The sequence below is a fragment of the Pleurodeles waltl genome, chromosome 10, assembly GCF_031143425.1.
Source record: "Pleurodeles waltl isolate 20211129_DDA chromosome 10, aPleWal1.hap1.20221129, whole genome shotgun sequence".
NCBI classification, from domain to species: domain Eukaryota; kingdom Metazoa; phylum Chordata; class Amphibia; order Caudata; family Salamandridae; genus Pleurodeles; species Pleurodeles waltl.
The window spans coordinates 341,278,483-341,292,444 of record NC_090449.1 but is presented as its reverse complement, the minus strand read 5'-3'; the positions used below and the strand labels follow the sequence as shown (position 1 = coordinate 341,292,444).

At 42.9% G+C, this 13,962-nt stretch overlaps 1 protein-coding gene across 1 annotated transcript in view; it reads left to right on the top strand.

Moving 5' to 3' along the window:
- Positions 1 to 13,962, top strand: part of CCDC78 (coiled-coil domain containing 78) — a 174,896-nt gene that overhangs the window by 58,680 nt on the left and 102,254 nt on the right. The window contains exons 3-5 of the mRNA XM_069210558.1: positions 896 to 1,030; positions 9,716 to 9,847; positions 11,302 to 11,388. Of these exons, the coding sequence (XP_069066659.1) occupies positions 896 to 1,030; positions 9,716 to 9,847; positions 11,302 to 11,388 (354 nt within the window). The remainder of the gene's footprint in view (positions 1 to 895; positions 1,031 to 9,715; positions 9,848 to 11,301; positions 11,389 to 13,962) is intronic.

Genomic DNA, 13,962 nt, shown 5'->3' with positions numbered 1-13,962 from the left:
TTAAGCTTCAGCTCTATCATGTCCTCTTTGGCCAGATCACTGACAGTGCACTGGTCCAAATTCTAAATCCGTTTACAGCCAAAATGTAGGTTGTCGCCTGTGTAATTAATATTGTAACGTTGCAGCAGCTCACTCGTATTACTGTAAATAATCTTTGTGACACCCTCCCATTTCCCATATGTGAAGTCGTGTTTTGATCGAAAATAATCTTTTTTATGGATGTTGCATGAAAATGAATATAACATTTATCTTCAAAATGACTGTAATAGACTCACACACCATCCACATTCGAAGTAAATTAAAAGAAAACAATATTTAAAACAATGTGTTTAGAAAGTATTCAGGGTCGACAGGGAACACTCTGCAGAACAGCGGTGTCTCTATCAAGGGGTCCCCTGAAAGGCTGGGGACCTGGGTCAGAGCCCACTTTGCCCATGCCTTAGAACGTCTCTGGACCCATCTCAAAACCGACAAATGGTCAGTTTTCTGTGAGAGCACTGGTACATAGCTACCAAGTCAAAACATTTGAGGAGTGATAAAATTAAGACAGGCTTCGCTTTTGTAACAACATGGCAGTGCATTCTGGGACTTGTAGTTCGACTGTTAACATTGTAATTATTGTCTCAGAATCCTAGCGTGCGATTAGCAAAAGGACTGACAGAAAGTGTCACGCATAACATAAGAAATCTTCTTGGCCTTCATGTGGTGTAATTGTTGGTAAAGGGAAGCTTTTGGCACGCACCCCTCTGTAAACACGATGACGACAGACGGGCGCACATAAACACGAGGAAGTACGCGTCCTAGCAACCTGGCCTTTCTGTAAACAGAGCGAGAGCAGGTAGAAGTCTGGCCTCCTCCCGACTCACCCTGGCTACCACCTGTGCTTCTCCCGCAGTGCCTGCTGACCCAGTGCCGTGCCAGGATCCTAGCCCTGCAGCAGCGACCGCCCTACGAGCGCATGGACACCCGGGGGGATGGCGATGGCCTGAGCGCCCTCAAGGAGCAGGTTGGACGGCTCACAAACGAGAACGTAAGTCAGTCAAGTGCTTCCAGTCCAGGTTTTCGGTTTGTCCTCATGACGCCCTAGATCCATGTGAGAGGTGTATGGTGCAGGTGTTATAGGCCACTAGTATCGTTCGGAAGCGCTGACAACCCCTATTAGCCCTGAACTCGCGAGAGTAAAACAATATGATATTACATGTGTGCCAGCCAGTGTGGTGTGTGCTGGAAAGAGCACAGCAGCGCTACTAGTGTTATCGGTAATTTGATTAGCGCTAATGCCGCACCGAGGCCACTTCAAAGCGCTGGCTGGCACTTTCTGCAGTCCGTATACCAGCGAAGCAGTTAGTCAATGTTAACTGTTTAGCCGCGATGGTGTGTGGAGCTCGGTGTCAGAACTATCACTTGAGCCGAGGGTAATTTTTCTAATCAGTTTTCTCTCCTAGATCACTTCAAAGTTCTGCCACTGTTAAAAGCGAGGATAGAGGAATACATTAGTTGGGTTGCTCTGCGTAGGGACATTGATGGTGTGTGCAGAAGAGTGTACAGCAATGATGATGAATACAGCTGGGTGTCAAGTAATATTAGTGATGGTACATGGCTTATTTTACATTCACAGGACCAAGACTTAATATTCTGGAGCTTTCACATCATTCTTGACACAACAGAACATCATGGACCGCAAAAAATTCCTTCCAATAAGGCTCCCTCCATCTTTCTTTCCCTTAGAAACGAAGGGGCACATTTACAAGCCCCTAAGCGCTGCCTTAGCGTCATTTTTTTCACTCTTAGGTGGCGCTAAGCAGTCCCCCACCCTGTGCCATATTTACAAAGTGGTGCAATGCAAGCATTGCGCTACTTTGTAACACCTTGCGCCACATTATACCTGCGCCAGGTATAATGTATTTAAGGGGGCGTTCCCCCGAAGGGAGGCCCCAAAAAATGGTGCAGTGAAATTAACAAGGTTTCACTGCGCCATTCTAGTGTAATTTTTTAACACCAGCTCAGGCCAGGCGTTAAAGTGACACTAGTGCATTAGCCTATGGGCCTCCCTGTGCTTTGCTGGACTAGTGCCAAACATATCGCACTAGTCCAGCAAAGCGCCACAATAGCTAAAAAAAAGTCTGACGCTATTGTCCTAATGTGCGCCATGGTGCTCTGTATTGTACATACAGTGCTACAATGGGGTTTCTTAGGGGGGCAGGGTGATGAAAGGAAACGGGCGTATCGGAGCCGATGGAATAGTTCCTTATAAATATGCCCCTAAATATTTGGTTGTACCTAATTGGCCAAACTTCATGAGGCCTATTTGCAACTAGTCTTGTTTTGAGTCAACATCATCAAGGAAGCTGGTAGTTGTAGGCTAATATTTATAGTGGGAAAAGTGGAACTACATGTCCCAGCCTGCTACGTTCTCTTTCCAGGAAAAAAAAAAAACAGGAATGGGTGAAAGTCAGAATATGTAAATGAATACTAGAGTATCAGAGATTATGCCTGGCACTAAGCTTCCTTCTCTAGTTACCTCTTCGGGGCAAGTTTTTTTCATAAATTAATAGAAATAGCCTGGGAGGCATCTCAATACAGAAGGAAATTATTCAGTCAAAAATTGTGCAAGAAAATCTTCACAAGATCACAATCCAAATTTTGATTCACTGGTTATTATCGACGATTTATCTTTTTTTCCTTCAATTTTATAGCTCAGTTAAAATTTGTTTCACAATGTTGTTGATGTATGTTTAGCAAAATCCACTGCTTTCAAAAGTTTTCAAATTGTGATATACTCCTACCATCTCACTTCAAGATGGCCGTACACCACCACCACCACAACAGAATGGAGAAGGAGCTATCCACCTGTCAATCCTTTCTGTGTCTGGACAAGGTGACAGAACTGGAGAAAGCACTATCAATCTGTCAATCCTCATCCAGCCTGTACACAGAAAGGATTGACCGTTGGATGTTTGATGCATCATTCAACAATCTATATAATGCTTGTGTTTCAATATGGAAGGATTGTTATACATGTCAAAAGTATCCTCATTTATCACACATTCAGTTATTTATTTCATCGTGCGTTGTAAACAGAAAGCAGTCCTTTTTTGCATATTTTACTGCAGTGGGCTTTTTGTATATTTTTGTCAGTACTCGATCCACCTTTACAACCACTTCCACCATTCCTACCAAAATTAGGTCCAGTTACCTGTGGGAGCAAATCAAGACATTTCAGAATTTACGTCAAACAGTGTTCCCACAATTCAGTGGATCGGAGTCTGTGTTGCATCTCAGTTTCTTGAGGCATTGTCCCTGCATTAAGGCACCCCACGGAGAATCAAGATTAGGAGAAATGAAATTCATTAAGTTGTTCCAGTTTAAAATTTACATCCTGCCTAAGATGCACAAAAATAAACTCCCCCCACCAGGAAGGCCTATTGTTTCAGGGATCGGTTCCTTCTTAGAACCTTTATCCCAATTTTGGGGCTTTTTTTCTCCGTCCATTGGTAAAAGAGATGCCCACTTACAGGGCACAAAAGATGTCTTGAATCTCATCATGGATTTGCCTTTTGATGTTTCAAGTGAGTTATTGATAAGTCTGGATGTGGAGTCTTATATACAAACATTCCGCAGGAGGCCACCCTGGAGGTGGTAGAGAAAATCCTGAGGGAAACGGAATAGGTGTCCTCTACACATTAAGAGTATATATTGGATTTGGCGTAGCTGGCATTGGGAAGAAACTTTTTGGAATTTGAAAGTGATTTGTTTCTCCAGGTGCACAGGACCTCAACGGGGTGCACCTTTGCTCCTAGCCTAGCCTTCCTCTATGTACATGATTTCGAATCATCTAATGTTCTGAATGAGTCAACACCCGTTCAGAGAAAAAATTTGCCTGTGGAAATGTTACATCAATGATGTCTTATTGATAAGGAGAGGTTCTTGTGAAGGAGCACAGACTTTTGTGGAATGGCTGAATGCACTAGATCCCTTTTTACGGTTCACGGCCACCATAGGTGGTAATGAAGTAACCTTTTTAGATCTAGTTATAATGGAGAAGGATGGTACTTTAGAAACAGAAGTCTTTTACAAACCAACAGACCGCAATAGTATCTTGTGGTTTGACAGCTCCCACCCACAGGCCCTAAGAGAAAACCTACCAGCAGGGCAGTCCCTTGGCTTATGCGGGAACTGTTCAGAACTGTTCAGACGTAGGTAAGTACAAGTCACATGCAAAAAAACTCTCAGGGAAACTTCTTGAGAAAAAATATCCCTGCAGATTGATTAGGAAAGCTAACACGAGAGCTTTGAATAATAACAGGGAACAGCTGTTGATGACCTTTGAAAAAGAGAAAAAGGAGAAGTTGATCTATGTAACTACCTGTAGTCCATTAGCTAACAAACTAAAAAAGATTATCAACAGACACTGAAGAATTCTACAGTCAGGGTGCCTTGCTTTGGAAAGACCAATGTTCTCCTTTAGAAGGACAAGAAATATCAAGGATATCCTGGTACACACCCGCCCAAGAAGTAATAAACCAATGGGGCATTTACTTACACTCTCTGGTGATTAATTTTACACCCTAGTCACATTTTGAGGCACCAATACAACTCAAATACAGATGACTCATTTGACAGTCTCCCTGTTGATATGTAATATGTACTTGCAGTGTTCACTTTGCAGGCCTTTTTTTCCTGTTTTTGTTTTCCTCGCCCCTTCGATTTCACGCTGCACATTAGCAGTTGCATTAATGTTGACATTGTCTCCTCGATCTCTCTTCCCACTTAAGCGCGGCTTGAGAGCACACTGAATTTATTTTAATTTTGATGGCATTTGCCTTTGGCTCCCCTCTGGATGTTCACGGGAGTCCTCTTTCTATTGTTATGGACGGGCGGGGTCGACTTCCATACGACGTGCTCCTACACTTTGCCTACTGTTCCAATTGGATCCTGCCGAGTGACCTGACCTTTTTTCCCTGACAACCGCATCTATCCCAACAATTCTGGAATTGCGGGCGTCGGGTAGGCCTCCGGCTTCGGACCACGTTCAGTGAGTAGTACACATTATAATTGTCAGACTTTAGGGACGCTCGCCCTGTGTTCAGACTAGGATGCTACTTTAGCCCTCCTCACTATTCCATATTTTTTAGGATACTTTCATGGCAGTATGTCTGTAATCAATCTGACCAGTAAAGACTAAAGGGATGCCTGTTACCGCTTCAGTCGAGTGGAGCTATATTTCTCTTAGTATATGCATTGACTGATACGGTTTGACATGCTACATCAGGACATCATTAGCCACGCATTCAACCGCTGCCACTGACATTTTGTTCTGTTAATTCTTTTATATACCTGACATCATCACTGGGTTGCTTAGGGCCATATGTACAAACACGTTTTCCCATAGACACAGAATGGGCATAACTGCTTGCTACATCTGGCCCTTACTGCGTTATTAACATTACAAATTATTTTTTCAAGGCAGTAGAGTTCTTAGGAGAAACCATACGTTCCCCCAAATGGCCATACGCTTTCCCCAATATATGCCATTTATTATGAAGTACTTTTATGACTTAATGTTGATTATATACTTACCTGTCTTTTGCTTGTTGTCTTTTGTGGAATGTAATTACCCATGCTTATGCGATTCACATAGAATGACTTCAGCCACTGGCTCGCACTTTCCCAAGGAACCCGGTCCGTAGTATGGGAGGATAAGCAGCTCTATCTTGTGATTCTTGTCACATTTAGCATGGCAGCATGTCATAATGGAGTGCCACAACACTATTATGTGTGCAGTGCATTTTCATAGTTGTCCTGTATTATAAACACGTTCTTTGTTTTGTATTTTTCCTTTCCACAGGTCCTTACCAATTTAGGTTACGAGTTGTGTAGCGTACTATGTAAGTTACTTTTGCCCTACAGACTCCTAAATTTAATTATGGCATGTAGTGTAGCTTAGGAGATGTTTGTTTTTGGTCCTGATGAAACGCCACTTGATCCGTAGGGACTTCTTAGGTGTGAAACATGTTGACCTTATATAGCAGCTGAAGGGAAACTGTCCCTGCTGCCCCCTTGTGTTGGTAGAGTGGTGTAACATTACTTCCATCCCACTCCCCTGTGTTTTTAACTTTGACCAAGATCCTCAATGCTTAATAGAACACACTGGTTTGGGGTTCTCGAGCCAATTTTTACTTCCTCTTTCTCCTGCACTTTTCTGACTGTAGATTTAAATTTATCTCTACTACAAAATCTTGACACGCACTTCAAATTAAGATCTCCGGCAAAGAGCCCCCTAGTGGGGCCCGTCAGACATTGCAGTGCCAGTCTGATGAGGAGCTAGCCCTATGATGAAGCATTAAATCCACTGGATGTGTGAGGGCTCTTTCTTCTAATTTTAGAAGTACTTTTAGGACCCGTGTTCTTACCCTTTATTTTTTCTGGGGAACAATGTACTCTATTGATTTATATTACATTTTGGGAGGCTGTACACTGGACCATTCAAATCTCCCTGTCCCTCTTATGGTTTGATACACCCCATACATCCTCCAGTGGTGTTTTTACAGGCTTCTGAAATTGGAAAGCGGGTAATGCATGAATCCGAACCCCGTGTGTCACTATTTGGAGTGGAAATGTGCATTCTCACGTGTGGACACTGGGCTTATAAATGGATTGTTTTTATGAAACTAAGGGCAGAACTGGTGTGATTTCTTGTGCTGTATATACTTACAGGTGCCCTGTGAAGCTGTGACCTTATTGAAGGTAGGACTCTTTGCTGATGACTCTTTGCACAATGTTTTGTAGGAGCTTCTACTTCCATAAATGGAAATGACCTTAGTGAGGCCATATGAGCCCAGGAATTGACCTTAAGAGCTGTTCATGTATGAAGGAATTGGGAAGGTGACTTCTCTGGAGCAGTCATATTTTTGTGTTATAGATTGAGAATAGAGGTGTTATGACTGCTCGTTTATGCTCCCTTCCTCTCCAACTGTAGTGCTTTCAGTAAAATTAATTTGGGCCAGCCCAGTAATTGACTTCTAAATCAATGAACAGTTAAAGAGTTTTATTACAAAATTACAATTTTTAAATTAAAGCAGTACAGAGTTACTGCCATGAAGGCCCTCAAATGCAGAGATATATAGAGTATGCAAAAATCGGAAATTATTCTAAGTCCAAATGAGCAGCAAAGTCAGTTGAAAAACGGAAAGCATCCCTAACATCTTATAAATCTACCTGAAAACCTTGTCTCGCCCCTAAAATCAAGATATTAATCTTGCATAGTAAATCATTTCTGAAAAATCGTTGTGGTGTGGGCAAATGAATCACTTCCATCAGCAAATCAGAGCAGATAAAAAAAATCACAACTTATTGCCTTGACACCTGAGCACGAATCCTCTACATGAATAAATATTCAGAACCCTCTACGCTAATGTCATCTGGAGATACTAGAACAGAACAAAAGTAGATTGACAGTAACATCTTATGTGAATGAATAGGTCTTAGTGAACCAGCTGAAACAATGAGTTACAAGTTACAGCTGAACTCTAGAAGTTCATCGTGAACAAAGTCATAATACAAGTGAAAAATAACTAAATACATTGCAGCTTGACTTTGCTCTATGGATCATGTGGGGAGAGGATATATGCAGGGATGGGGGGTGCACTGAATGAGTTACAAAGGTGAGTTTCATCTTGGACAAGATGGCGATTTACACAGAAATGTGGCATAGTTAAAATGCACTCTTCTATATGTCATAGGAAGTTTGTTTCAAAACCAGCCATGTTATATCAGTCTGTATATTTAAATGAGTGTGTTAAAGTGCATATTTCACACGATTAATGATACACCAATAGAAACATAAACGTCAGCACCGCCTTGATAACCACCACCATTACCTCAACTACCACCACCATCTTCATTACCACCATTACCACCCACATTACTACTATCACCACTACTCAACTGCCTTGACTACAAGCTCCGCTACTACCATTAATACCACCACAGTTACCACCCACGCAGCATTTGCTCATGCTTATGTTTTGGTGTTGCACCAGATCTGTTGGATTTGCCAGTGCATGTTTGTACAGCATTCATATTTTCGGATGTTGGCTCGCACTCACCAAGTGTTGGTGGCCCATCAAGTATTGGCAAAGCTATTAGGTTTGAAGTTTGTATGGCGTGTGCACAACCGATTGACATGGCATGCAGGCTTCAAACTTCTTGACAATGCCAATGCTTGTTCTACAAGGTAAGCACCTCTCCCTCCCACTCCTGCCCTGTCATGAAGGAGACCTTTTTCAAACTCAACAAGGACCTTAAAACACTTAAAACACTTCTTTTCCTACAGTCTTTGGGCAGAATTGAAGCTAACACACCCAAATATCAGTGCTCTCTTTGAAGCATGCAGTTTCCAAAAAGGCTGGTAGAACAATCCCAACATTATAGTTCACTTAACAGAATAGATTCTCTTAGTTGTTGAGTGGTGAAGTAGTTGGGTTATATTTAGTAGATTGAGGTTGACAGTATCGACCTGCAAAAATCTGCATCTACTACCTTGCAGGTTAAGTATACATATACTATTCTTAACTTCACATCTACTCGCCTAGACTTTGCATGAGATGTTATAGGTAAAAGTAATAGTTGTAATATTTGTGTCCTGGACATATTGCATGCACCATGCAGGGTTCTCCAACTTTTTCTGTAGTAAGAGCTACTTCTGTTCAATGAAAACCATACTATTATTAGTGTTGCAATAGTGACCACATCAGGCAAGATTACATTAGTGATCGCCATGTATAGGGCAGGGTTGCTAGGGGTGATTTTAAAAAGCGCTTTGTCGATTTGGGGTGCTTTGACATGGGTTATACGTAACAGCCAGAGCTGCAATATCCTCGAAATTATTAGTACTATTTATAAGTCTCTTCCAGCACCACATGCTTTATCACTCAAATGTAAGCTTTAAATAGATTTTGGTAATTCAAACATTTTTCTCCAAACATCAGTTTCTGAATTGTGAAAGTAAACACATTTCCATCAATTTTGTTAAGCACAAATACCTGAGTTAGTAGGCTGGGCTGCATGCAGGAGATTATTTACAAGCAGCTGGAGAACCACCTGTAGCTCATGATCTAGCTGTTGGAGAAGCCTGCACTATAGTGACACAATTCCAGGAGTTGCTCATGCAAGTGATTTTTCGAACTATCTGGTTTACTGTATAGGAAGAGGGGGTTCAGTAATGGTTGACCTCCATAATCTAAGGAAGGACTAAGCACGAGCGAGGATTTTCAACCTTTAGCCATCACTTTCACCTTCTCCATGGGGCACACCACGATTCTATTTAATGCGCCATAGCGCAATGTAAAACAAAAATATCTACTCAGGTTTTTATGTCTTCCAGAGAATTCAATAAATAGTGTGCAAGCACTAGGAGACAATTCAGTTTGAAGAGCCCAGGCATTAACGAAGCTGGGATTTAAGGGAAGGCCCTTTCTCCTTGTTCCCACAAGGGGTCTGGTTTTACAATACCACACCTGCATGATCCTGTGTTTGCTCTGACATTCAGTCATCCACCCTTACCCACAGTCAAAATCACCTTCAGAACATTAATGCTTAGGTGGTGCCTGAACCAGAGGTAGTCATGAACAGCTGAGTGGCCAGGTGTGGAATTCTGTCTGTTTAAGGCTTTATGGCACAATAGAGTCTGAATGATACGTGTTCCCCTTCAAAGGTGCAGCTTCAGGATCGGAACGAGAGACTGTACGTCAAACTTGGGGAGCTGCAGGAGAAAATGGGGCAGCTCGCTGGCTCCAAGACTGACCTGTCTTCAAAGCTCATCTTTAGTGAAGAGGAGAAGCTCAAGGTGAGTTCTGAGAGAGAGCAATATGTGCAAGGAGGGATATTTCAAAGATAGGCCCTGCACCAGCAATGTTTACTATTCAGAGAATGGAAAGTTCCGGAGAGCAACTGGATACTCCTACATGAGAACCTGCTATCTGAGAGGCTAAGAGTGAGGAAAGTGATGTGATCTTGATGAGGCTGTTGTATTTCCTTGGGCATTTATCCTTGTAACCTGTAAGGAATGTCTTCAGTGGGCTGCTTCTCCAATGCTCCTAGGTGGATCATATAGGGCATTTATCCTCGCAACCTGTAATCAGTGTATGCCGTGGTCTGCTCCTGGATGGACCACACAGGGCATTTATCCTGGCAACCTGTAGCTAGTGCACATTGTGAGCTGCTCCTCTGATGCTCCTAGATGGACCATATGTGTAATTTATCTTGCCAACCTGTAACCAGTGTATGCCTTGGGCTGATCCTAAATGCACCATAAAGGGATTTTTTTTCTTGGCAACCTGTAACTAGTGTATGCTATTGGCTGCTCCTAGATGGACCATATAGGGTATTTATCCTGGCAACCTGTAACTAGTGCACGTTGTGGGGTGCTCCTGTGATTCTCCTAGATAGAGAATAAAGGGCATTTATCCTGCCAACCTGTAACCAGTGAATGCTGTGGGCTGCTCCTCTGATGATCCTAGGTGCACCATACAGGGCATTTAGCCTGCCAACCTGCAACTAGTGTATGCTGTGGGCTTCTCCTCTGATGCTCGTAGATGGGCCATATATGGTATTTATCCTGGTTGCCAGTGTACGCTGTGGGCTCCTTCTCTGTCTTTATTCTAGTATTACTTTTATGATCCATCCAGCTGAATTTTAAGTGTTCCTTCATTTTGTCCATGTATGCTAGTCTGCAGTGACATTTTATAACTAGATAGAGTAATAAGTGCTACGTGTGGTGCGTAGTTTTAATGCAGTTTAAGCCCCTGTTATCAGACTAGGGTGCTTCCCGAAATTGATGCAACACAGCAGACAGTCATGATCACTTTCCTCCTCCGAGCTTGTTCTCACATAAGCTGCGCCACTTGCAGCTGAGGGCGTAACATAGGCTCCTGAAGCATCTGCACCACAGGTGGAACCTCAACATTTAAGGGGCCCTATTCAGTCCAGGTTCAATGAATACATGTGAAATAGGAGAGGCCCCGAGGCCCCTAACCACATATAGCAGGACCTCCTTCATTTTCCATTACATCACTGCTTGCAATCTCGACTTTGGTTCCCCTTATGGCTCCTCAGCCAGGACACCTTTTCCATAAAAGACCACCAGCGTCCCAGTACTATCCGATGCTGACATTGTCAGAGCCAGCACTCCACAACCATACCTTACTGGAACTACAGCAGATAAATCTCGCACACCTTGCTTTTCTGAATGGGAGTTCAGGGGACTGTTTCAGTGATCCGGTTCTTTTTGTTTTCTTCTAGATTTCCAGGGACCTTATTGAACTCCAGATTGAAACGAACAAGATGAGAGAGCAGTATGAGGCGGAGACCTTTGAATTGAAGAACACGGTCTGTGGTTTTTATCATTCTGTGCTTAAACGTATTCCTAACAGTCCATGTAAACTTTCAACAATTCCCGTTCGTATTCATCATTTTGACCTCCCAAACCATTTCTCACCACATCGTCTCTCTGTGGAGATTGCATTAGTAGCAGAATGTGGAAGTGGAGGATGGCTTGTTGTTAAAGGGCCCAAGTACCAGAAAGCATTGCATGTTGCAAGTCACAATTGAGGTGCATTGACAGTCATGTGTATGCATCCAGTAGAGTCACTGACAGTGAGGAGGGTACAAGCTGGAACTGAGCTGTGAAGGAAGAGCTTTCTCTGTATGTTTTCTAGATCTGGAATACATTGGGGGTTGAAGACTAGACTGGAGCTTGAGGTGCATGTGTTGTGTGGGTAGAAATGTGGATTGTGGACCTGAGGCACATTTACACAATTTTGTAGGGTCTTATAAGTACTTCGTCAGTGTTCTTGAGCCAAATACACTATCAGAACTGTTTGTGGTCTGAAATGTGTGTTAGCAGAGCTGAGTGTGAAACATAAGGTGATTAATCAAGGTGAATTAGGAAAGTTGTGTGTGACATATGAGGTGATTACCAGATACTTTGGTGATATGTTAATAACTAGTGTGCAAGCACTAGGAGACAGTTCATTTGGAGGTGAGCTATATGACATATAGGTGCCTTTGCAATTGCCATTATCAGATGTGCCTGTGAAGTAGCAAGTTCCTTAACAAAATTATGTTAAATTTCCGATGCACTAAACAAGTTTGATGAAAGTGCTGTGCGTAAAGAAAGTGGATATGACTATTGTATTTGTTTAAATTATCAGAGGTGTGTTAAGAATGTGAGAGCTCTGATAGCATTTGAGGTAGAAAGGCAGAGCCCTGTATGAGATATTCACTTCACCAAGCTTTTGAGGCTTGGAAGCAACTCCCTTTCAGCCAGATACTACAGCTAGTTCCAAGTTTCAAATTGGTCTCATCTGTGTAAACAGTAGCATCTTTAATGGCAACTCGCATAACTAAAAAGATACTCAGTCTCTTCCCGCACCCATACAAACTACTTGTCCATAATGTTTGGATTGTTGAAATCCCTGGAGGACAACATATTTTTGAAAGTTCTCAGTGAATATGGTCTTCTGTCATCTGCGTTTGCTTGTCAGGGTGGCCTACGCCATCTTGAGTGATGTCTGCTCAGAGAGAGGAAACTCCTGATTATGAAAGACTTGGGATGGACTGCACTAGGTGAAAATATCCCATACAAACTGTGAAATTGTGAACTGTTGAAAATATGGATGTAAAAAGAGGTTTCTACCTTGAATTGGCATCTTGAAAGTACTATATCTCTACCCTCCTATCAGCATTACAAATACAGACTCTGCCGTACACAGATCCAGGATGTATAGGATACACTTAAAAAGTAAATAAACAGATACAGACCCATCTTGGCTCTAAACACAACATCATGCTCCAGGACGAAAATGGGTAAGGGACCAATGTATGATAATTAGCTGTCTCTGTATCCTTTATAATAAAATATGAATAATTGTTGGTGTACTTGAGGCCTCTTACTGACATAGAGAGGTCCTTATGGGACTGCATCACTATAATTTTCTACGTTGGACTTTGTGCCTTAGCCTGTAGGCATGCAGGGGTTTGGGGCGGCACGTCACAGAAGTAACTGATTTCTGGAGTTCTCCAGTACTGCGAGGGCAGTGAACGTTTTGGATATGGATTTGATTCTTGGATGCCTCCATCTCCAGGGTTGCTCTCTGGGATGATAACTTCTGGCTTCATGGATGTCCCATAGACAGCAAGGTCTCAGGTGGACTCTGAACATGGATAGAAACAGTTGGATTGACTGTCTGGGTCTTGTTGATTTGTTAAATCAGGCACCATGGTGAATTCATATGGGACTTACCAGAGACAGCTGATAAGATTCTAGAAAGTAGGAAGCTTCTACAGCCAATGAGAAAGCCCACCCGTGGTGCACAATCCCTTATCAAACACATTCTGCACATGCCCTTGGAAATTAGCTGGTTTGCTGCCATTCATCCTTGAAGGATTAAATGAATGTAACTTCCTGATAGGAGGGTCTTTTCTTTCTTCTACTACTGACCAGCGGGAGTGGGGGACATAAGAAGTGATGTCCTGGAAAGTGTGAGGGTTAGAAGAGACCAGATTTGACTAGCATATCCCCAATGCTTGCAGTATTTCCGTGGGTGGACCTCAACAGGAAGGTCCTTCGGTGGCAGTGCTTCTCAAAGTGTTACACCCATTGTCGACTGAACCTATAGCCCGCCGAGCGCTCCACCTGCTAGTGCGCACTGTACCAGGGGCCAGCTGCTGTCGCAACAGAAAGAAGCGCCTTCACTATTGCCGGGCTGCAAGGGACGCTCAGAGCAGTCTGCTTTTGAATTTGCTCAGATCCATCCACCTGCTGAGCGGTGTGCAACTCCTGATCCAGACATCATGCTAAGGCGTTAGGCCAAGTGTCTCTGCGTTTAACAGGTTAGTTCCCTAATCCGAGACTACAGGTCATCTACAAGGTAAAGTGGATCCAGGGACCTGTTTTCTTAC